The sequence below is a fragment of the Grus americana genome, chromosome 1, assembly GCF_028858705.1.
Source record: "Grus americana isolate bGruAme1 chromosome 1, bGruAme1.mat, whole genome shotgun sequence".
In the NCBI taxonomy this organism is placed as follows: domain Eukaryota; kingdom Metazoa; phylum Chordata; class Aves; order Gruiformes; family Gruidae; genus Grus; species Grus americana.
In genome coordinates, this window is record NC_072852.1 from 83,292,058 (window position 1) to 83,316,397 (window position 24,340).

The 24,340-nt window shown below is 44.6% G+C and overlaps 3 protein-coding genes across 7 annotated transcripts in view; all 3 read right to left on the minus strand.

Moving 5' to 3' along the window:
* The window catches only part of LOC129213209 (potassium voltage-gated channel subfamily A member 5-like), a 28,411-nt gene extending 23,500 nt beyond the window's left edge, over positions 1–4,911 (minus strand). For all 3 annotated transcript variants that reach the window (XM_054842852.1, XM_054842872.1, XM_054842862.1), the window contains exon 1: positions 1,379–4,911. In XM_054842852.1, coding sequence (XP_054698827.1) covers positions 2,873–4,765 — 1,893 coding nt within the window. In that variant the 5' untranslated portion in view covers positions 4,766–4,911 and the 3' untranslated portion in view covers positions 1,379–2,872. The remainder of the gene's footprint in view (positions 1–1,378) is intronic.
* KCNA1 (potassium voltage-gated channel subfamily A member 1) overlaps positions 1–24,340 on the minus strand; it is a 139,230-nt gene that overhangs the window by 27,966 nt on the left and 86,924 nt on the right. The window lies entirely within an intron of this gene.
* On the minus strand, positions 5,832–23,936 carry LOC129213245 (elongation of very long chain fatty acids protein 4-like). 2 transcript variants are annotated; one of them, XM_054842955.1, is made up of 8 exons: positions 23,313–23,936; positions 21,651–21,716; positions 19,729–19,916; positions 18,570–18,650; positions 17,608–17,664; positions 16,047–16,161; positions 15,132–15,259; positions 5,832–13,725 (listed from the first exon to the last, which is right to left on the minus strand). In XM_054842955.1, exons 2-8 carry the CDS (start codon positions 21,706–21,708, stop codon positions 13,555–13,557), a joined length of 798 nt encoding a protein of 265 aa, XP_054698930.1. In that variant the 5' UTR covers positions 21,709–21,716; positions 23,313–23,936; the 3' UTR covers positions 5,832–13,554. The 2 variants fall into 2 exon arrangements, with proteins under 2 accessions (XP_054698930.1, XP_054698919.1); XM_054842944.1 differs by having other exon boundaries at positions 17,608–17,667.

The following is a 24,340-nucleotide window of genomic DNA, read 5'->3' on the forward strand; positions in this document are numbered from 1 at the left end:
ACAGTTCACTGCCACTGAAGGGTGAGGATTTCACTCCTCCCTGCTTCCTCACTTCCCCGCACCACTGACCTTCCCCTTCCCTTCCTTGCACTGGCTCTGGCACTCACTTGCTTTCCAACTCACTAATTTGACAGAAAAAGATCTACTTTGTTGTTTGTTGTTGCCGCATTGGATTTTCTGCCAGATGAGTGAGCTCAAGCAGCTCCTGGAACAGAAGGCAGCACTTGCATGTGTACTTGCACAGGGACAGAACCATTTCAGGGTAAGCAACAAAAGGGCAGACAATGGGAGAAAAAAAACTGAAAAGGAAGGAGGAAGACAAGGTCTTCGCTTTCCATCAGCAATGGGCTTTTAAGATCACCTCAACCCACTCCCCATAGCCCCAATCAGCTTTCACCTACATCAGTTTTACACCAGTGTTACTCCACTAGTTGCAATAATTACTGTTAGGTAATTCAGATAATTAATATCCAAAGGCCCTGGCCATAAGCAGGGTTCCACTGCTAAACAAAGGACTGGATCTACGTACTGCCCCTGCTCTAAGGAGCTGACAGTCTAATTCAGCACAATACACAACTGGAAGAGCAAACTATGGAAGATAAAAGTTGTCAGGAAGGTAGGGGTAGTAATTAGAGGAAGACACAACCAAAATTTGATCCTGAAAGACTCACTGCATTGTTTGGTACTTATTCAGGTGAGTCACATGGATTTAATCACTGAAAGTATATCAAACTATTTGCCTGAGCAAAAAGCTTCACTGAAGTCCATCAACAATCTACATCTCAGCATATGGAACAGGCAATTATATCACTTCTTTGTCTCATTTTAGATTCAGTCTCACCAAAGGGCTAATTCGGCACTTCACCTGGATGCAAAAACTCCCACTAAAGCAAACAGGAGATCTGCCTGTGTCTGGAGTGCAGCCGGACCGGGCACTGTGTCTGCCAGTTTTGTTGCAGTTTCTCAGCACGCTACATCATCATTCCCCATCTAAATAAACAAACAGACCAACCAAGAAACCAACATCTAAAATTAATGTGAAAGACCCTGTTCTCTATTACCAGATTCAACCTCTTTTCCCCTCACCACTGGGTTTTGGGCTGAGCTCTGTGTGACAGTTCTTCATAACAAACATGAAAAATACTACTTGCTTGGCACTTACCATGCCTGTTTTACATCATGCTTTTGGCCATTATCATTAAACGGCATGGTAAGGGATGGGTAAGCAGAATTTGTGTCTGGATGAGAGAATGTCAAAGCGCTGTTTTGCAAAGCTGATTTAAATTTATCACGGTACATATATCTGAAGTACTTGCATAAATTATAATCCTGATTTAGTATTTACGTAGTTGTATTAGAAAATTTGTTAGAAACAAACCTTGAGTGTTGACAATCAAGACTTCTCTTTCTGCTAGTCTTCCTGTGCCACTGTATGTGGTAAAGGCATGAAACATCCTTCAGCAATAAAACAAGTTTGAGGAAAAAACAGAGATGTCCTTTGCAAGATAAATGATAACACAGCTCTCTGATTTAAAGAAGCAACTTTGTGTCAGTCTTCACCAGTAAGCTGTACTGTGCTGTGTTAGCACGATGAAGATAATGTGTTACTCGTCTTTCAACAACATCTTAACTGTAAAATCCACAGCACTGAAAAGGTTTTGTTTGGAAATAAAAGAAAACAAGGATGTGTTTTGATGAAAGGTGATGCTTTCCATCCGAGTCCAAGATATAAGCCACGCAATGGTTTAAGTAGCATAGCATGCCATGTTAGACTCTTTAAGTGCCGTCCATTTCCAGTCTATGATAATGAAAAACAGTGAACTGTGTACACGAATGGTATGGATACATAAAGGTGACTGATACACATGCCAAAGTAATCTGGAGCGTACAATGAAAATAGTTTTGCAGATATTGCGCTCATATTCTACTTTCTTGTTGTATCTATCCACTCCCTCATGTTATTAATCTGTTGTGCACTTGGATTGAAACCAGTAACAGCAGACAACATTTTTTTTCTTTCGGTCTCAAAAATATAACAAAGGTATAAAACTGTAAAACTATGGGAAAAAAAAAAAAGCTGCACATACATTTTTTGAGTGGGGACAGTAAGCACAGGACTGAATTATTTAGAAATTCTGAAACAGTAAGGTAATTAATAAAATTATTTATCAAGAAGTATATCTACAATATTTAATAATTTAAGGCTCACAATAAACTAACATATCAATGACAATAAAAGTTTTCTGCTATAGGGTTAAAAGCACCAAATTCACTTCACATACTAGATAACCAGATCTGTACTGATCACAAGTGGAAAACTCTGAAAGTGCTGATCTGCTAATGTTCCTAGTGCTTTAACGGTCATATTTCACAGGAATAAGAAATCCCCTTTCAACCATAAATACAGTTATACAGATATAAAATATATTGGAATAATTTCAGTTTGAAACTACAGTACAAAAAATCTCAACCTCCCTCCCTCCCCAATCCATTCATTCTCCACACACATCCCCCAACTCTTTAATACTAAACTTGGAGCAACTGAATTGGTTACAAATGACCCATTAAAAACCAACCAACATTTGCTAAAATAAGTTTCTACAAATTAGATTTTGCACTGTCATAATTTACCAGCTCCTGCATCATGGAGCGTAGCTTATTCTTAGTCTATTTTAAAAATAGGTGACCCTTTGTGTCATGGAAAAAGAACATAAAAACATGTATTCCTGGAGGACTGCTCAGGACAGTGATCAATTTATAAAATATAGCCTGATTTAAAAAAACTAACTGGTACCAAAAGAATAATTATAGTAGTAAGTTTCTGACACCAGCAAATCCTTCTGCATCTCTGAACTCTAACTCTCTCATCTCCTTACAGGTCTGTTTCCCTACTGGTGTCCAGACAGAGAGCATAGAGGGATTTTCTGAGATCTACGTTACTTTTAGCTTTGATATTGGTTTTCTCTAAGGAGCCGGTACCATTGTTGAACCCCTCACTGTTTTCCAAGTGCACAACAGATTTGTTCAGAGAGTTTCTACTGGATCTTCTCTTTGCATCTCCCCCCACTGTGCTGCCCTGAGCACTACTGTGTTCATCTTTGAGGATAGCTTGCTCTTCATGATCAGTCTCTCGGTGGTAGAAGTAGTTGAAGTTGGATACAATGACAGGGACAGGGAGGGCGATGGTGAGCACACCTGCGATGGCACACAAAGAACCCACAATCTTGCCCCCCACAGTGACAGGTCGCATGTCCCCATAGCCCACAGTGGTCATAGTTACCACCGCCCACCAAAAAGCATCAGGGATGCTGGAGAAATGAGACTCAGGGTCATCGGCCTCAGCAAAGTAGACAGCACTGGAGAAGAGGATCACCCCAATAAAGAGAAAGAAGATGAGAAGGCCAAGCTCCCTCATGCTGGCTTTCAAAGTCTGTCCCAAGATCTGCAGCCCCTTGGAGTGCCTGGAGAGCTTGAAGATCCTGAAGACCCTGACCAGGCGAATGACTCTGAGGATGGCCAGGGACATGGCTTGCTGCTGGCCCCCACCTCCATTGCTACTGCCGGCCCCGGGCTGCTGCTGCTCATGGGCCAGCTCGGTGCCCAGGGTGATGAAGTAGGGGATGATGGCCACAATGTCGATGATGTTCATGATATTGCGGGAGAACTCGGGCTTGCTGGGGCAGGCGAAGAAGCGGACAAGCAGCTCAAAGGTGAACCAGATCACGCAGGTGGTCTCAATGATGAAGAAGGGGTCAGAGAGGCTACTGGGTGGCTGCATGGGTGGGGAGTCCCCGGTCGTGCCATTCAAACCTCCACTTTGTGGAGGCAAGGGCACTGGCATTTCCCTTTCGTCCCTGAATTCCGGCAGGGTCTCCAGGCAGAAGGTGATGATGGAGATGAGGATGACCAGCACAGAAACAATGGCGATTGCCCGGGCCGAGCTGGAGCTCTCAGGGTACTCAAAGATGAGCCAGACCTGGCGCTGGAACTCGTTGCGGGGCAGGGGCTTCTCCTCCTCTTTGATGAAGCCCTCATCCTCCCGGAAGCGCTCCATGGCCTCCTCGCCAAGCTGGTAGAAGCGGATCTCATCAGCGAAGACGTCGATGGAGACGTTCACCGGCCGGCGGAGCTTGCCCCCAGACTGGTAGAAGTAGAGGATCCCGTCGAAGCTGGGCCGGTTCCGGTCGAAGAAGTACTCGTTGCGGAGCGGGTCGAAGTAGCGCATGCGCTTATCCGGGTCTCCCAGCAGCGTGTCGGGGAACTGGTTGAGGGTGCCCAGCTGGGTCTCGAAACGCAGCCCCGAGATGTTGATCAGCACCCGCTGGTGGTGCATGGCACCCCGGTTCGCCGCTGCCGCCTCCTCCTCCTCCTCGCCCGCCGCCGCCATGGCCATGCCCCGGCGGTGTCCCCCTTCCTCCGGGGGGACCATCTCCACCGCCGCACCGGGGCGCGGGGCGCGCGGCGGCGGTTGGGGCGGCGGGGGGGCTCCGCGCGCCGCCGCCTGGCCGTTGGGGCTGCCCGGGCTGGCGCTGCGGCGCCTCCCGCCGCCTCCCCGGGGGGCCGGCGGGGGCCGCTCCCGCTCCTCGTCCGGCGGCGGCGGGGTGCCCTCCTTGCCGTCGCTCAGCCGCGGCGCGGCGGCAGAGCCGGCGATGTGGAGCAAGTCGCCCCGCCGCCGGGCCCGGGCGCTGCCGCCGGCCGCGGCATCCTCGCCACCCGCGATGGCCGTGGCGCCGCCGTTCTCCAGAGTCACCAGCGCGATCTCCATGGGCAGCGGCGGCAGGAGGCAGGCGCGTCTGAGGCGGCGGGCATGCTGCGCTCGCCGACCCGCCGCCGCTGCCGCCGCGGCCGCCGGCCACCTCCGGGCGGGCGCCCTGCCCTGCCCTGCCCTGCCCGCCTCCGCCTCACTGCACGGCGGCGCACGGCCGAGTGCGCCCCGGGGGAGCCGCCCGGGGACCCGGATATGAACGAGCGATCATTATATTGTGGTCACTTGACGTCAAAAAAGATCCCTTTTCCTCCGCGCCCCCGTGCAGGCAGCGGCAGCATCCCCCGGGTACCGGGATACCTCATCCCCCCCCCCCCTCCCCGCCCCGTCCCGCCACGCCCCGCCCCGCCCAGCGATAGGGCTCCGCACCGGGGCAGGGACACGCTCCGAGCGGCGAAGCTCACCCGGCGGGGCGGCCGCTGCCGATGCCCACAGGTGCCGCCGGACCGCCGCGCCGGGGGTGGGCTTCGCGGCGGGGGCCGCTCGGGGACCGCTCCTGAGAAGGGGGAAGCCGGGCACAGGGGGTGGCGGGGCCGCGGGGGCAGCTGTGCCCGGGTAGGGGGGGCAGAGACAGCCCTCCGCCCCCTGGCAAGCGGGGGACGCCGCCCGCTCCCCAGCCCCCGCGCTGCCCCCGCCCCCGCTGCCCGCCGCAGCAGCAGGGGATTACGGTGCAGCCTCCACGCGTGGATTACTCCCTAAAGGGATTGCACGCAGGGAGGGCTCTGGCTGTAAACCCCCACTCACCTATAATGAAAATCCTAATCGAAAGCCCCGGGGATTCCTGGCGCCTCTTCACGTGTGTTCCCCCCCCACTCCCCCCACCGTAACAAGAACAAAGGAAGGGACTGGGTATTATTTTTCGCTTTGCTTTGCTCTCCCCCCTCCTCCCCCCAGTTTATCATGGAATTGGTGTAGCTCTGAAAGGTGCTTCCAAAGCCAGCAGATGACAACATTTCTACCAGGCTACCTTCACGTTAGCATTTGCAAACCGGGACTGTACTTTCCCTTTGATGCATTCTTAAACCCACATCCAAGGCTGATACGTTTCAGTCAATGCACATTTTATTAGAGAAAAGGAATTGAAGCAGCTTTGCACAATGACTTCAATTACAGTTCAGTAATACAATCAATGCCAAGATCTTATTTTCTATCTCCAAACCATGAACTCATCTATTCAAGGTCTACAGAGGAATATACTAAATATGTATACAAATGCTGTAGAATTAAAACCTATACATATATACACACCATTCAACTTATGTGGAGTTTCTGGGTTTCTATCAAAATCAAGTGCAGAATTAAGTGAAAAACCATTTTGCCTTCCAGTTGGCATCACTGCAGTGACATTTTTACTGAATCCTTGTGGTAGTACTCATAGCTCCATCAAATAGTTTACCTAGGTTTATTTGGATTAGTGGGTTTTCACTTAATTTAAAACATTACCTCTGTGTATGAAATGTGCCCAAAGATACTAAAAACAGTGCCAAAATAGAAAACCATAATTATATTAAATGGTTACTGTGAGTGATGACTTGCTCATGACATGGTCATGTTCCTCTGAGAACTGAGCACAGAATCGCTGACCTGTTTTGCCACTGTGCCGGTGAAATAAAGCACCACTTTACTCACACAAGCAATTCCTAGAAGCAAAGTCACAGATAAGTTTTCTAGAGTAGCCCTTTGAAAATAATAGCCCTTTGATTTACAGGAGCAGTCGTTTAACAGAATAATGTATCAAACCTGCAAAATGTAGTATAATACCCTTTAGAACTAGCCACCTCTGCAATAAGTACAGGCACACTTGTGCACCCCAACAAGTAATGGCTGATCTGTTATCAATGCATGTCAGGGATTGTAACCTGAGGAAGGGCTTGCACACTGGAAAATTAGTCTCTTTTTCCAGCTCTGTCACCTCCTCTAATGCAAGATATTTTCCCTCCAAACCTTGCCTCAGGAATAATAATTTATTTCAAGAGGAAACATTCCTAGACAAGTTCATATAGATCTCCCGGAGGCAATGCCAGTCAAAATTAATAACTTGCACCCCAGGAACTGTGGCACCTGGCCATCACAACAAACACCTTTGGAGTCTGGTCCGTGAATACGCCTCTTTCACAGGGCCTGTCGCCGGCATCCACAGACGCTCGGCTGCGCTTTCATCTGCATACGAATATAACCAGTAACACAACATAAAACAGATGAGTTGCAGGCGCCTGTGCCTGCTCCCTCCCCTCTGTACTTTTTTTTGTTCTGTTTCTGCATGTGTTTGAACATATACACCCTTCTCCCCATCTGCGAGACCCCCTTCCAGGGACCTCCTCCCACAAGGGTTCATTTTGATTTTGCTTGCAACCACCCTGCATTTCTGTGACCTGTCATTGTATTAGACAAGTCACCACAGGCTCTGAGAACAAACCCCAGCCCTCTAGAGGGACATACCCACGCTGACCATCACAGATCTCCCCTCCCTCTTTCAAGCACCCCTCATAAAAAACCCACATCCATTCTTAACCCCATTCCTACACTTCCCTTCTCAATCCTGGAGGCACTTTCAAAAATTCCCCCATGCAGTGAGCATCCTCAGGACTGCGGCAGACAGCCTTCTGGGGACACAGCCTAGAGGAGGTGGCTGTGGGTATAGTGCAGAGCAGAAGAAAGTGCACAGAGGACTAGTAAACTTGCTGCCTCAAACGATTGTATCCATTCTGCTGTTCCTTCATCAACAACAGGGAGCAGCACTTCTCTGACGCCTGGGAGAGATTATGCTGAATTTAAATTCTCCCTTGATTAAAACCCAAGTTTCTAGCCCTTCTAAATGTTGTGCTGCAGTGTTCACATCCTGAATTTGCAGGCAGATGGGATTATGCTAAAGCGAGGAGAAAAAGACAGACTTGCCCACGTTCATCTTGCTGAAAGCCTCACTGAAAACCCTATGAAGAAAATGTACATTATTAAATGATATAGCAGGAAAATACAGCTGCTCTGTATAGTGTTTGAGTAGAATATAACTACTTTCTTTGCAGCTTTAACAAGTCTAAGAATTTAGTTTCGTATCTTTATATGTGGGTACAAAGGACAAGGGGAGAAAGGGGTTAAGAGAAAGTGGGACGATGATATTGAAGGGGAAGAAAAGTCTACTCCAAGCAGGGAATTTTGAAGGGCAATTCTTATTTAGCATTCCTAATTTTTTGAGTGTGATGAAAAGACTGAACACTTTTTAGAAGAGTAGTCCTACCAGCAGAAAGCCAAGGTACTGGAGAGAAAGGATGACATGCAGAATAGCGGGACATGTCAAGCGCTGAGATGTGCTACTAATGTTTTAACCAGGCACTCCCTGACAAATAATTTATTTGTCCCCATACTTGTGATTTAGCAGAAATTATTTTCTACCCTGAGCATATGCACACACGCAATCAGTCCCTTACACTCCAGCACACCCACACCAAAACTTTCCATTCTCTCCAGCTCCCACTGCCACTCAGTTCTTCTAATCCAGTTATAATACCTGTTGTCGTCCCCTCTGACCAGGATGCTGCTTTTTCCCCCCATCTGGTCCACACAGCATCACTCGTGCCTTATCCTGCAGCCTCAATTGCAGGTTTTCTCCTGAGGCTGTAAATGGGACTCCCCTGGTTAGGCAGCATCAAGGGGCTGCCTAAATGCAGTTCTTTTAAGATTCCCTACTGTACCAGCTAGCACCTATGAGAGGTTCACACAAGTTTTTCAGAAGAAACACTGTCCAAGCTAGATATTCTCTTACCTTTCACTTAAAGGCAGGTCTGCACCCCCAACGCCACCTTACCAACCCCTCCATGGGGAGAAGGGAAGGATCATATATCCTCATGCCCTGTACAGAGTCATGCCAGGGACATGTCCATGCTCAGACTTGTGTAATCATGTGCATCACATATGAGACTTCTGTAACTGCTCCCCATCTTCTGCTGCATGTTCAGCTTTTCACTGGCCTCCCCCTGCTCTTGGCTACTGGGACAGATGCAACTGGCTGATCCAGACCGTCATGGGCTGATAAGCAGCACCCAAACATGCCACTATGCAGCAGGCATGGCAGTGATGTGGCTGCTGGGAGCTGTCGTTCAGTGGGACACTCTCACACAGTGAAATGAGTGACCCATCACATGCGGAGCCTCACATGGTGAGAAATGAGCAATGGGGGTAGTCTGCAGAGGGTGCATTTATCTACCCATACACACATGCACTTACACATGCTCTACACATGCTCCAGAATACCTGACTAAGGACACCTTGGGGACCTCCAGTCTTTTCACAAATACTCCCTCGTGGGCCATCCCTGTCACTGGCAGTGGCTGTGGACCTGCAGCCTCACCAAAATAAAAATACGATGCTGAGATGTGGAGAGACATACACCAGCATCTAGAGGCTTGATCTGCCCACAGCCCTCCCACTCGGTGGTGGGACTAGATGTGTCTACTTCAACACACTTTGTGGGGACAGGGACCCCACAAATGTGCCTTATGGGATGACATGGGTGACTCCTTTTTTTCTTCTCCATGTGTTGACTAAATAACATTCCCATCATGGCAGATGGTGAGGAAGTCAATCTGAAGCTGAGAAGAAACCAAAGGGGTTAAAGGCAAATCTGTGCTTCCTCCACGCGATTAATTCCCCAACAGCCTGATCCTGTGTTGAGATGATGCAGGCCAGAGAGAGAGACTGCCACAGTCCCCAAGGGACACCCCAGTGTAAAGTCTCTTATTTCCTGTTCAGGAGGATTAAGTACAAGACCATTGACAAATCACAGTAAACATCTGGATGTGAGCACTCCATCTATCAAGGCCTAATCCATGAAGTTATTCATTAATGAATTCAGCAAATTCACACTGTTCTATATATAGGGCTGGCTGATCTTTTTTAGTATTTGGCTTGGAGGTGTTTTACATCTGTATCAACAGATTTTTATTTATTGTACAAAGCAATCTATTGTATCCTGGGTTTGCTTAATTAGTTGTTTAGAGTAATTATTCTGCCTTTTTTAAAAAACCATACACTGCCATATTTTCTGATAGTGTGTATGTGTGTATATATATATATATAAAAAAAATCCAATACTCAAAACTCAACCATGTTCCTACATTTTATATTGTTTTGCAATTTTAAGCCCAAGTTCCTCTGGCAACTTTCCATCACACACTGATGGAAAAAACATTAAATAGTAATTGATTTTCTTTTCTGTATTTTGTTTTGATTAAAATGAGCATCCCTCTCATTTATCTTCAGAGGGAAAGTAAGCATTGAGTAAATGGTCTGGTTAATTCAAAAGTAATTTGATCAGAACATCCATAATTTACATTGACTTAACAGTAGCAAAGATGCTGAGCACCACCAAATATGAAGCTTGTTCATTTAAACAGACTACTTGCATTATGCTTTACATCTTGTGAATGTAAACTACCCTAAGAATGTATAATGACCCACATTTTATAAGGGAGAGACTTGTACACAACTGTGCCCTTAAAAGTAATCTGTTAAGCTTGGATAATACTCCAGTCTGCTCACAAAAAAAAAAAAAAAAAAAAAAAAGGCAAAACCCCAAACCAAAAAAAAAACCCCAAACCAAAACCACAGGCTATGTAGCTGAGTGCATTGTTTTCCACACAGCTGTGCCATCTTGTTTCCAGTGAAATCTGCAGGCTTTGTCATTGATATTGGTGGAATCAGCATTTGGCCCAGAGGTTTTTATAAATCCAGCTGCGACAGGATATTTTCAATTCATCCTCAAAGCTTTGGACTCTGCCAGACAGCATGAATCATCCAAACTTGCAATTTATAATTTCCAGCCCTTTTGACTTACAGTGCATTACTGTGATGTAATCTTTAACTCTAGGGACTTCATCTTAAAGGGAAAATCTCATTCTGTGCCTTTATTCTCTTTTAAATTCTAGGAGCATGTACCTCTACTCTTGGGTTTTTGCTCTTGTCACAACAGGATGCCCCAAGTGGACAATACCAACTGTGGTACCCCAGTTTAATACAGAAGAATGAAAGCAAGTGAGTGCAATCTGAAGGAGCAAAGAATCAAGACCTGCAGAGCCACTCAGCTATACCTATGCAATTTTATCTTCACTGCTAGCACAAATACTCTTGCAAGTGATTTTTTTTTTTGCATTGATGCATTTATAATGGTTGTACTCCATACCAATACCTATTTAGGTATGCAAAGCGTGGTGTTTCTGGGCAAACTTGATCCCTCCTTATCACCCAACTGAAAATACTTCATTTTCATCCTATGGCCATTGAAGTCACACTGACAAAAAGCTCTTACTATTCCAAAAGTGCAAGATCAGACCACTCAGGCTATGAGGAAGAGGGATAGATAGACAAAAGGTTGCATGACTAGGACAAGAGGTTGCAGTGGCGTGTGATTTCGGTGATCAGTCACTTATTACAAGTTGTCAGGTGGCAAATTCATACTTTTGTATTTTGTTACAAGCTATGTGGCCAGTCACAGTTCAGAATCCACTACAGTAAGCTCTGTCATACACAGACACAAATTAAGCTGCATTGGCTGCTTAAAAAAGAGCTGAATGATATATTCGCAAATTTATATATTTTAAAAAGGAGTGGATTTGCAAAAACATTGAGTGATCTCACCCAAATTTCCTGCTAATTTCTAATTTTTAAGCAGTCATGAATTATGAATGAATCAAGCAAAATCAAAATATTTGATGCTTACTCTGGTATAAAATGATTAGTGAAGCCCTTGAAATTCTTAACTACAATCTCAAAAGGCTTATGTGAGGGGAAACTCAGGTTGAGATCTACTAATGATCCCCTTAAATAGGGAAAAAGAGCTAAATTAATTAGATTTCTTTGTAAGCACAGATAATCTAGCCAGCTGCAGGAAGGTGTGCTCTACCATGAAACTAGGGGGCCAAAGGTATTGATGTTTTAAGCAGGATAGAGCCATAAGTGAATCATTAAATGGAAAGGAGTAATGAAACAGCTTTACTTGCATGGAGGCTTCAAGGCTGGAGAGGCCTCTGGGGAAACCCTCAACATGAATACTGTATGTTAGATACACAGCAGGTTTTTTTTCCTGCCTTACCAAACAAAGGGAAGAATAGAGGACCCACCCAGAGGTTTATAATTTAAAGCTTTAACAAAAATAGCATTCTAGTATGCAAAAGCAGTACAATTTCTATAGTAAGGAGCATGGAGAAATACTTGGCTTGAAGAAAAACAGCTAGTACACAGATGTAAAATAAACTCTGCTTTGCTTTTCATACTCACCAGTGAAAATCAGAAGACTACTCAAATCAATGGAATGACATTTATGATGTATCGTTATGGTAATGTAAATGAATCCTTTGTGTATGTGTGTGAAGGGGAGGAGGGCAAGGAATGGAAGAATACTGTTTTATCTTATACATGTGCATGTAGTAGCTAAAGGAAAGGTTTGACATATGAACACAGAGCAATGATGAACAAGTTACATAGCCCCTAAACTCCAGATTGGAAGACAGCATACAATTTTTTTGTGTACATACATTTGCTAAGTTCAGGTTAGCATCTAATCCTCTGGACATTCCCAGAGGACTTAGACTTCCTTACATATGAGGTGAATTTGGCTTTGCAATGGCAGTGCATCATGTAACTAATTCTAATCCTGTCCTTCAAGAGCTTTGTGTTTCAACTGTAAAAAAATTACTACTCTGTAATACTTGTTTTAATCAACAAACCAGAATGCAATAAATAAGTACCCCTTTGTAGTTGAAAATCTGAATTTAGGATTTTGAAAGCACTACCAGATCAAAACTTCAACAGTATTTAACTGCCTGCAGGTGAATGTATGAGTCAAATTCTAGTTGGAATTGATTTAGGAGCCTAAAAGGAGCCAATAAGTGATGTGATAAAGTCAATGGAGCTATGCAGCTTTGCACTAGCCAATGAATTGACTTTATACATTTTGTATTAATACTTGTACAGTTAGGTAGTGGAGGTGGTTGCTTATGGTAGTGTACAAATTTTTATCTATGATGAGAAGCAAAATTAAAAAAAAAAAAAAATACCACCACCAAATTGGAGGAAAAAAGTTATGAACAGGGAACCTCAATCTATTCTATTACAAATTATGGCATCTATAAGGAGCAATGCCAAATAGTCTTCATGCATGAGAAGTTCTCTGTTGTTCAAGAGCAACCAAAGGCACATAAGCCTTTGGCAAACAAGCATTCCAGAAAAGGGTATATGATGATTCTTACTGCATTAGTTTCCTACTTAGTATAAAAGTGCTAATAATGCCTTCTTTATCTTCAGAACAGTGAAAGAATAGAGGTATCTGTCCAGCTGGACAACATAATGTCCAATTTCCTTCATGCTTATGCTAACAGAAAGTTAAACCACCCTGCCTGATCGAGAATGGTAAGCTAAGATAGACTTGTAAATGCAAAAAACCCCTCTACAGCCTAGAAATGAGCCAAGGAGTCATGATTGGATGCTAGACCTTGCAAACTGAACTAACAGATGGAAGGGAAGGAGGAGATCTTCTGGTGCTAATTTCACAAAGGCTGCTCTGTTGATGACTACTTGGCTTGGCTTTGCATCAGCTTCAAGTAAGTGTGCTCCTCAATACCTTAACCTCTGAGTTTCTTTCATTCCTTTTTTCTTCCTAACTTGAGATATTTGAAGGCAACCGTGAATCTGCACACAAGAGCCTCGTACATACTCCCCAAATACATTTTCTTCATGTTAGAAGCAGCAGAGAATGTGCAAGTTCATCAGACTGTGCTCACTCTCCTCTTTGATTTTCTTTAAGTGAGCTTCTCCTTCTTTCCCCTAGTGTAGGTCTGATAGTAGAAGTGTAGGAAGAGAGCAATGAGGCTGAGAATGTAGAGGAAGACTGCAGTGTTGAAGCCATCGGGGAACGGGCATTCTGTGAAGAGGTTGTAGGAAGAATGAACAGCAATGGCTACAAACTGGCACTGGAAGAGGGGGAAAAAAGAAGCAGCCAGATTAGGGATCCTGCATAAGACATATCCCAAATGACTGTTTGGTCCCTCATAAACAGTATCACAACATAGGAGTAGTGTCCTCAACCCAGAGTACCACCCACTTGCCTCTCCTGACATCCCTGAAAAACTTGTCTTTCAAGCCCAACAGTGTTTTCCCAACATGAAAGGGTGTCATGTTTCCACCAAACATTGAGGCTTGCCCACTGCTGCAAGGAGCAGGTTTGGAATCCATCCTCTCCCACCTAGGAACAGACCACTGCCCTTGTGCTGTGTCACTTCTCTGCCACCAACTAGTAACTGAGATCTTGGAATACGGAAATTAAAGGTGGGAGACTCTTTCTCTTCCTCAGTGGTAATCAGATTATTGTACCCATAACAATTTTGATTTGTATTTTAGCTTACAGAGAAGAACTACAGATGCTACTTTTGTTCATTTAAACATTAACCTTTTTTTAATATTTTACTAAGTCACCTGTGTGAATACTCTGAAGCAATGAGTTCTACCTACTGAAAGTATGTTATATAAAACCTGACTTCCTGTGCTATATTTTGCATTACAAATATCTTTTCATTTAATGCAATTCTTTCCTGTTCTGCTTTCACCATTCAGGACAAATAAGAATTCTGGACCAGCCTTCAGTGCACCACTATTTTACATCTACCCTATCTCTTCCTTCTCTTCTCCGGTAACTGCATACTTTTTGTTTGCATAACCTCTCTTTATGTAGAATTAGCTCTCCCACATGCTTAACTATAATAATTGTTCTTGTCTGGAACATTGCTTTTATAATGAATCTTTGAAAAACCACAGGGTTGTCAGGATTTGTCACCTCTTCAGAGATGAGGGAAAGAAAATCCAAAGGAATTCTCTGCAGAAAGAGTAAAACTTGCATATTTTTCTTTATCTCGCCTCTGTTTGCCTTCAGTTAGACATACTCTTCCTTTTTGAAGAAACAGGATGAAAGCTGCCCAATCTACTGCCCTACTGAGAATCAAAAGTTTTCCTGACTTGCCACCCCATACCTCTCAAAATCAAGCTGTGTTTTCCAGGATCCAGAGGGGCAAAGGCTATCATGTACAACAGAAAAAGGAGAAGTCTAATTTTTAATTTTTCTCTCTCCTTCTTGTTACAAAGGTGGGGGCTTATTAGTTGATTTGGTCTCTGAAGTCTTCTTGCTAGTTTTGTAAGAATACCATTCAGAGCAGGTCACCAATCAGTTCACTTTTCATAGTGGTACATTAGGACATCTAAAGGCATGGTGACTTCCACAGACAGCAAACAGCAAGACTTGAGCCAGTGAGGGGACAGACACAGACAGCAAGGACCATCACAACCAAGACACAGAAGTGCAGAGATGACACATGGAATTAATTACCAGTTGCATGATGGTTAGGTAACGCTTCCACCACAGGTAACGGTTCATCTGTGGTCCCAGGCTGGCCAGGGCATAATAGCCATACATGAAGATGTGTACAAAGGAGTTTAGCATCCCAATAAAGAAGGCTGAGGAGTAAAGAAGTCAGGATGAACAAGACACACAAACCATTCAAGACTAACCCTGTGATGAGCTCACAGCCACTGTGATGATGCTTTGAAAATACATATCACCCCATGCATGAACATTCAATCCAGACTCCGCCTAGGAGGCATATCATATTCTCCCTTCTCCTTTCAGCATATATCCATCCTGTATCTAGTGTTCAGAGACCGAGAAAGAGCTTCAAAGACAGAGGAGAGAATTCTTGATCTTCTGACCTAAGCATTTCATATCATTCTGGTGTCAAGGCCATGCAGCCAACATGGCTTCCCAAAGAAGAATACCCCAGCATCTTGTGTAGGGCCTGCCTACGGTGGCTTAGTACTCAGATGCTTCTCTTTTGGTGGAGCAAAAAGGAGAAGCAGTCTGGATACAGACCAGAAAGGGAGTGAGGACTAGACTGGATACAGAGCAGGAACTGGAGAGTCAGAACCAGTGCTGCTGCACCAGGCCCAGCTGAATGGGGACCAAGGGAGCGCTGGTCTGGGTGGAAATATACATAGACCTTGTACAGCATATTACTGTTTCTATTTGGACAAGGAATGACTGGCACATTCTTGTTCTGGATGAGGCAGTGAATATAGAGGTGTAAATAGCCCAAAGAGCTGAGCAGATGGTATCAGCTGAAAAGAACATGCTTTTCACACCTTTGGAAACAGGTGAGCTTCCTACCTGCCAGTCAGCCCATCTGCACTGTTTGTTATCTCCACAGCACAAGAAAAACTGAAATACAAGATGTCTGTGGAAGCATACCTTGTCCTCCAGGCACATATTTGACCCCTGACCACCAGTTGAACAGCATAGTGCCATGATGGTAGACATGCAGAAAAGTCACCTGTTCTTGTTTCTTGCGTAGAATAAAGAAAATCTGAAAGAAGCCAGACAAAGAAAAATCTTGAGTTGATGTGTTTAGACAAAAGATTTAACACGAAAATTGGTAAGAATAGTTAATTATGATTTTGCATCTTCCACACCCATTTCCTCTACTGTGAATAAAAACTAGTGAATTTCAACACGTGCAATAGATCTTATATTATCTGGAATGGGGAAGAACTGGAGGGCAGAATTTCTTCCAGAGAGCCCCAACTATTTTTATCTTTGGATTCAGGTCCCAAGGTCCAAAGAGGACACATCTGAGACTGAGCTTCCATAGAATTTGCAGCTGCTTGGGTCTGGGCCTTTTCAGGACATAGGTTAGATGTTTACTGGTACCAGAGAACGACCCACAGAAAAAGTGCTGTGTTGAATGCCCAAACCCTTCTGGAATTTGCATTAGTAAAGAGAAAGATTTTAGCAGATGAATATGTGTCAGGTCACTGTATTTCAGTGCGCACACACACATATACAAAAAGTTAATCTGCTTTTCAGAGACTCAAGACTGTCTAAAAGCTGCTTTTGTTGCTGATGAAAACAGAGAGAAAATTGGTCAACACACTGTCAATAGGCCTAGGAGGGCTCCACATGCTGATTCACTTTTCAGGCAGTGTGTTGTCAACTTCTCCCCCAAAGAGCACTAGACTGGGAAGTCTTAGGCTAGGATACAGCTTACTTCTGCTGACCAAGCAGAGAGATGGGATTCCTTTGTTAGTTCAGTCAACTATTTGTAATGTAGGAGGAGACCTGAAGACAAGCTATAAAATGGTACTGTCTTCAGGTCAACTTTCAATTTCACATGGGACACAAACCTTTAGCCCACAACCTTGTGATATTCTGTGGCAGCGAAAATACCAGCACACATACTTGTACATTTGCTGTTTCTTTACTGCCCAACTAACCACTATTATTCAGCCAGGTAAGCAATGGCAGATCCTGTCTGGCAGCCTTAATCAACTGGTAGCTAAGATTTTGGGGGACCATCTGGCAATAGCCGCGGTTAAAGTGCAGTTAAACCCCTAGCACTGTGGTTAGGAGGGAATGCCCACCCACAGGAAGGGTGCTGGGGAGTGAACACGTGCAGCCACTGGGACAGAGACAGGCAAACAGGACAGCAGTGATTCTTTTGTGTTGGAAAGGAGCTTTTGAGGAATTCTAGCAGTATGATATCCAGTGGCCGTACTGGACTCTCGCAGGCCAAACGCTGTCAAAAACCAGCACGCTGAACCTGAGCCTTCTTCTTTAGCATTATCAGCCTTATGCCCACAAACAGGCAAAGCAGGACACATGAAAACAGCATTTACTGAAAAACATCAACCAAATCAATACAGGATCAACCAAGGACATTAATTTCTGGCACCCTGCCCCTTTCTGACAAGGGAGAGATTTATTTACAGGACCAGTCCCACTACGGAGCCTAGCCGAGCCGAGCCTTCCTTACCGTATCAAGCAGCTCGATGACTTTGGAGAAGAAGAACCACCAACACACTCTTGCCATCTGCTGGGCAGCACAAGGAAACGCTGTTAGACCTCAAAGCAAAACCACTGCCTGAGATTTTCAACTATGCACTATGTGAATGCTGCCCACCTGGGATCAACAGCAAAGGGGAAAAACTAAAGGGGAAAAAACTAAGGGGCTTTTTTACAGCTGTTGCTTTTTCAGGGTGGGAGCTCAGGAAGGAATGTTGATCTGGGGAGAAGGAAAGGCATTCGTGGTTGCTTTGGATGGTCAGATCATTAGTTTGCTAAGTTGCTTGCTCTTTGACGAGGCAAGGGTGAACTGCTCAGAAACTGTTTCTAGCCCAATGGCAAGTATCTGAAAAACTGAAAAGATAATATCCATGCTTGCATCTGTTCAAAGCTCAGTTATATCTGGAAGCAAAGCGTAATGGCTCTGAATTCAAGCAGGAAAAACTCATGCAGTGTATTAGAGAGCTCAAGCTGGTGGGACCCAAATCCCCCATGATGATAAGGTAAGGAATTGTTTTAGCCAAATGCCTCTACTAAAAGAAAAGATGAGTAAGATTTATGTCATGCAAAGTTGAGGATATTATAATTGGTTTTCTTGTTGATAGTGATCACCTAGAATCCTTATATAATAATGGAGTCACAAATATTTCAGATGTAATTTGCAATATCTATATTAGACAACTGTCTTCAGATGTTAGGATCGTCCTCTCTCCAGTGATCAAAGAGGTAACTTAGATAGCTACGTTGACTGAGATGGTTAATTTATAGAGAACTAAAGCGAAGTGCAACTGTTGAAGCAGATGATTTAGTGAAATTTACAAGCAACAAACTGGAGTAAAAGACTTAGGCGTGCAAATTGCTATTTATGAGCAAAACAATCTGCATACCCATGGGAGGAGCAGGGCCTAAGGTAAGCTTTGTATAGAACAGTACCCTCATTCCTAGTTCACTTTGGCTGTAATCCACTGGCTGGCACAGGTAGCTGTAGTCATCCAAGATTGAAGTTACCAGAAACTGAAACAAAAGAAAAGCAAGAGATCCATTTTCTGTTCAACACCATCTGTTCCAAAAAGATGCGCATATAATGCTAAGGTAAAAGGGTCTCAATCTAGTACTCACTGACAGAAAATCCACGTAATTTATACAGCTGAGCAAATAGTAAAAACCTAAAACAAAGTACTTCACATCCTTGTTGGAATCTGAAAAAGAAAATTTGGTTTGGGCATATTTGTAACTCTTTATGTAATCACTGGAGTGCTCAAAAATGCTTCATCAGGAATACTGAATTCTAGGCTTCAGAATTGTTCTGAAAGTAAACTGGTTTCCTTTGCAAAGATCTCATACTGTTTTGTTTTGGCTGGTTGCATTTGCCTATTAATTGGAAAGCCAAAAACTGGACCAAGTAACCAGTATAACTGAACAACCACACACAAATAAGAAATTTTCATATCTGCCCTCAGATGAAGCAGTATTTGCTCAAAAAAATTGCAATTTGCTTTAACTAGATGTAATAATTGCCTTATAAACTGAAAAGGCAAATTTGTCGACATCAAAATACTTTTCAAACTTATTTGGTCATACTCCCTTGAAGAGTTTTCAGTGGCCTACATAAACTAGGAAAAGGCTTATGCACTGAGAACAAGCAGAAAACAATGTCATCAATACTTTTGGCAGCAGGAAGATGTGGTGTGCTTGGCACTCTTGGAGAGGACTGCCTAAGTCTGTAAAAGCAGTTCTCATTCTCATAGATGGGTCCCTCACCAGCCAGACCTGAGACAAAATGAGGAGGTTCCACATCCTCTGTAAGCTCTGTGTCTTCCAGGGAGATCTCAATTTTCAACTCATTCATTCAGGAACCTTTCACTGTTAACTTTATGAATGAGAGGAAGATCAAGAAATGGGAGGAAATTAGGTATGCTTTGAAAATAACATTTTCAACAGGGCAATACTGCTCCTCTTGTGGCAAAACGTAGACATGTCCAAGTTGGCTCCAACTCCCTTCATAAGAGTCTGTCAGCAAAAGCTGTTGAAATGGCTCTGGCTTTCAAACGCTTCCCAGACGCTTACCTAGGAGCCAGTCCTGTCTCCTCACCTCATAAAACATGTAGCTTGATAATGTCATCATGGCGACATTGTAGGCAATCAGCAGGCCTCGCAGCTGCAGCGGTTTCCGCTTACGCATGTAGAAAGGCCCCAGTGCCACGACAAAGAGGTAGAAGGCAAATATGAGTGTGACTGGAAGTGGGGAGTGCACCAGGGGCCATGGGTCTGTCCTTGGATCTGAAAAGCAAAACAAAGCTGGCACATCCCATACACTGTATGGCAGATATATTTAATTACTTCCCTTCAGCACGCTCTTTGCGGCATGCTCTCTGGCAAAAAGAAAACTGGCATCTCGTGTGCCTGTACAAAGCAGTACCACACTCCTTCTCCTACCCTGGAGCTCCACGTGCCAGGCTCTGCTAAAAGGCTTTAGCACGACATTGGGGTTGGGACTGTAGTACCTAGCAGACTGCTCTGCTGAGCACCGATCTTCTGCAGAACAGTAGTGAACAGACCTTTCCTGTCATGAGCTGGAGCCCTCACCAGAGGCTGCAACACTGTCCCACACACGGATGAAAGAAGTAGTTCAAGACACATGTAGCAGGGATGCACAGAACAAACCAAAGAGTTCGTGGCTCTTCTGGAGTCTAAATCTTCACAGCTAAATAATAAAATTGTTTCAGTCACTGGTGCTATTTCCTTCCTGCCCCATGATACTCAGGACATCTGAAATTCTAAACCCCTTCATTTTTATATCTACTCATAGGGTGGACTCTCTTAAAAGCATGCCATTTCACTGGAAAATGACAAAACACTTCTCTCTGCTAAATCTGCTCTTCGGTCCTACAGGAAAGGGAAGCTCAACAGATTTTATGTCATGCCACCTCCTAATCCTGCCTCATCCGTGCTCCACAGAAACGCAGGATACATTATATCTGCAGAAACATCCCAGTTCCCATTCATGCTTTCCTCTCTCATTCCCATTGTCAGCACTGCTCTGCTAAACTCCCTCAGCATCTCCCTTTGCTTTCTGACCTGAGAGTCCCAAGCTCCAGACCTCTCTGAAATCCTCTCTTGAATTTTAGTCCTTGGCTCTCTAGTGAGCCCATGGGCCTCAGGGTATTTTTTTAAAACACCATCGCTGTCCACATGACTCTGTTAATCCCCGTCCCTTCTAAACCTCCCAATTCTTTACTATTCCTGTTACGGGCCGTGTCAAGAACTCTTCCATATTCTACTTCTGGATTTAACAGTCCGCCAGAAGTCCTGAATCCCAGTTTAGATTCTCTTCCGAAATTCAAGTCCTGAAACATTTACAGCCTCAGCACTATGCCCCATGTCCTTCTGTCAAAGCCACCATGCAGGCCTGCCATTCCTTCATGCCAATTTGTGGCTTCTCCTTACATCCAGGGACCCAAGAGAGCCCAGTGGGACCAAACTGGACCTGCTGAACCTCTAGTTATTGAAGACCTGAAGTCTCCTAACTGCAAAATGTCAAATCTCACTGAGAATTTTTGTCAGTATTTCATTTGATAATAGGTTTTACCAGCATCGCAAGGATTTTAAACTTCTAAGTATTAACTCTTTGATCTACTAAGCTTTCCCATGACACATGAAGATACATTTTTAAAAATTCACTTTCTTTAATATTCCAGACCTAACAGGAAATCTTAAGCACATCTTGCTCATCATCCTGTCAGAGCCTGTTGTACATTGAACAGAAAGCTGCTCAGAGTTCCCTACTATGGGCATGGGAAATCCCCCATCCCTTCAATCCTTACTGTGATCCAGAAGTGTCCCTGAGATATATTTCAAGACTTAAAGGAAGTTCATGATCATGGAGAAGGAAAAGTGAAAATCTGCCTAGTGAAAAAAATGTGGCCCATATGAACATCATGCTCCTTCTAGGTTTGTTCTTCATGACATGCTATTTATGTGGAAATTCCTATTTAAGACAGCATCATTACCTACCTCCACTTTCAAGGACCCAGTTGTAGAATTCCTGAGTTTTCTGCCAAGTTGAAGCCATCACAAGTTCTGGAAAGAAATTAAAATTAGCAGCCTCAGGATTAGATTAACCCCATTTATCCTAGCCTTGACTGAGTCTTGGATAAGGAGATTCCTTAGACAAAAGCTCAGGACTACAACTAATGGAAAAAAAATATCGTTTTCTCTCTGTAGAAACTGAAATTTTGGACCAGGATTAGAGTCATGTTTAAAAAAAGAAGATAACCTCCCTGTAATGATTATCCATTTAACTTCTATTTCCAGATTTTGATATTTTGTTAAAGTTTCACTTCTAGAAATACTCCGAGTAGCTGCATGCGAAATAACAGAGCCAGGAGCTCTGTGTACCATGTTGGGAAACCAATCACGTGCTATTTTTTCTAAAGCAGTGTAGAGGCACAACGTTTATGCAAGGACACACACCAGGTGCCATAACTGCATCCTTCTGCAGGCATTCTTGGAGGTTCACAATGCTAGCAGGCAGTTTGGGATTAATTCAGTACTGCTGCAACTCCAGAAATGTTGGTTATTTGGCTTTCTGAGGCTCATTTTATACATTAAGTTTGTTTTACTTTATCTTGTATATATTCTATTATATAGTATACATTAAAGTAGAACACTCATATACAATATGGTGCTCCTCCTCTTCTCTTCTTTCCTTTAGCAGGGAGACCTTTCAATGGTATTTGGAAGTTCACCTAGAAAACACTTTACTGCAGCTACTTTCAAGAGCTTGTGTTTTCTACCCTAGCTCTCTCCATTAGCAAATACACAGGACCAACTTCCTCCCAGTTTCATCTCCTGGTACTGAGAAAAGCACATTTTCTCCTTTGACTTCTCATAGACTGCTGAGTATAAGAGTACCCATGCCTCCTTTGGACCTGTCCCTTACTCCCCTCTGCCCACCGGGTCCCTGCAGCACAGTAGCTTGTGCATTACACAGAAGGGAAAACCGTAGCCTAATATAAGGCCTCTTACACTGGTATAACTGTGTTTTAAGGAGCCTTATGAATATAAACAGTTGCTTAATACCTAGACCACATAGTTCTGCTGGAACTACAAATGCATAGAGCATGCCTGGCACTGCTACCAGCTGTCCTTTTGACTTTGCACATCTGGATAAAACTTGTTAAAATTAACAAGGCTTTGCTGTATCCTAATTGTATACAGATTTACTCTGGTGAAATGTAACAAGCAACAAAACTTGCTGTACCTACACCTCCCTGCCTGCAGACCTCACAGCCTGACATGCAACTGCACACACAGCACTGTGTCAGTGACAGAAGCATACTTGCACAAATTTCTTTCTTGCACTCAATCGCTGCAGGCAAACCCCTTTTCGGTGTGTTTCTCTGACATATACCCCGAGACCCTCAGCACAAGCATGTCTCGTACGCATCCTGACACAGAGACACATGCCCTTGTAATCCGGGCAGAATCTGCCAGCAGAGAGATTAGTCGGTGATTATCAGCTGGCTCAGAGTCAATCCAGCAGGGATTTCATACGGTTACATGCCCTCAAACAATCCATATGCATTCCAGCTCACTCCACTCCACTTCCTTTCCTTCCCCCAAACCCTCAGCCTGAAATGAAGAGGAAAACCCAGGAAGCAAGAACAGACTTACCCCAGCAGCGCACAGCTGGCTTCGCGCCTCCCTTTCTTCAGGGGTGCACGCAGCACCCAGCCACTGCTCCTCTCACTCGGGGTGCATGCGGCAGGCAGCAAAACAAGAAGCTGCAAGAGCGTGCGCCATTAAGCAGACGCCGTGCCCGGCTTTCTTTTCCGCAAGTGAGGTGAGTACATCGCCTGCTGGGTCTCACACAGATGTGGTGGATCTTCACGCCCCTTAAGCGTAGTTCAGGGTCTCCCAGCAGTACCCACTGTAAAGCCACTGTGAGCTGCAGGCACCGTGGTGGTGTCTCGTAACTTTGCCCGAGCGGAGGTTACATCACATACTCCTCCCCCTCACTCTCTTGCCTCTCCCCACATGATTTATCAGATTAGGGAACTGGAAGGAGGAGGAATGAATGCAGGAGAAGACTGGGATTCCACGGGAGTGAACCACTGACCTTTAGTGTCATGCTTGGGAGCCTGGCCAAATCTTCATGTGGGAACCAGGCCAGCATTTCTTCCGCAGGTTTCTTCAGGACATTGCACGACAGCTTTTCAAACAGTAAAAGATGAGGAATCATGCCTGGACAAGACCCTGGAAAATCATCTGTTTGGAGCACTCCTTCAGCCCATCACAAGCGGCTGTCAGTGAGCCCTCTCTGCACTCAACATAAGTCCAAACCACAAAATGAGGGAGTGGGGAACAGTGGGAACAGCCACCCACTCACTCACCCAGGGAAGGCAGAGCAAACACAGTTGGAGGCACCTCCTCATATCCAGCCTCTGTCCCTGGAGAGGGAGTCACATTTACTGTTTTTAAAGACATATGAAAAACTTTTGAGGAGTTTGACATCAAGGAAATATGCAGAGCGCCTCAGTCGGCAGTGACTCAAGTCAGTAATTGCAGTGCATGTGATTCAGTCCTGTGTGGAGGCACCAATGCAGAACCAGCACCCTGACCCTGTCCCACCGAGAAACAAGGCAAAGCCAAGTGATGGGGTTCTGCTTGGTCACCTGAGGTGTACCTGCACCTGGGGTGTA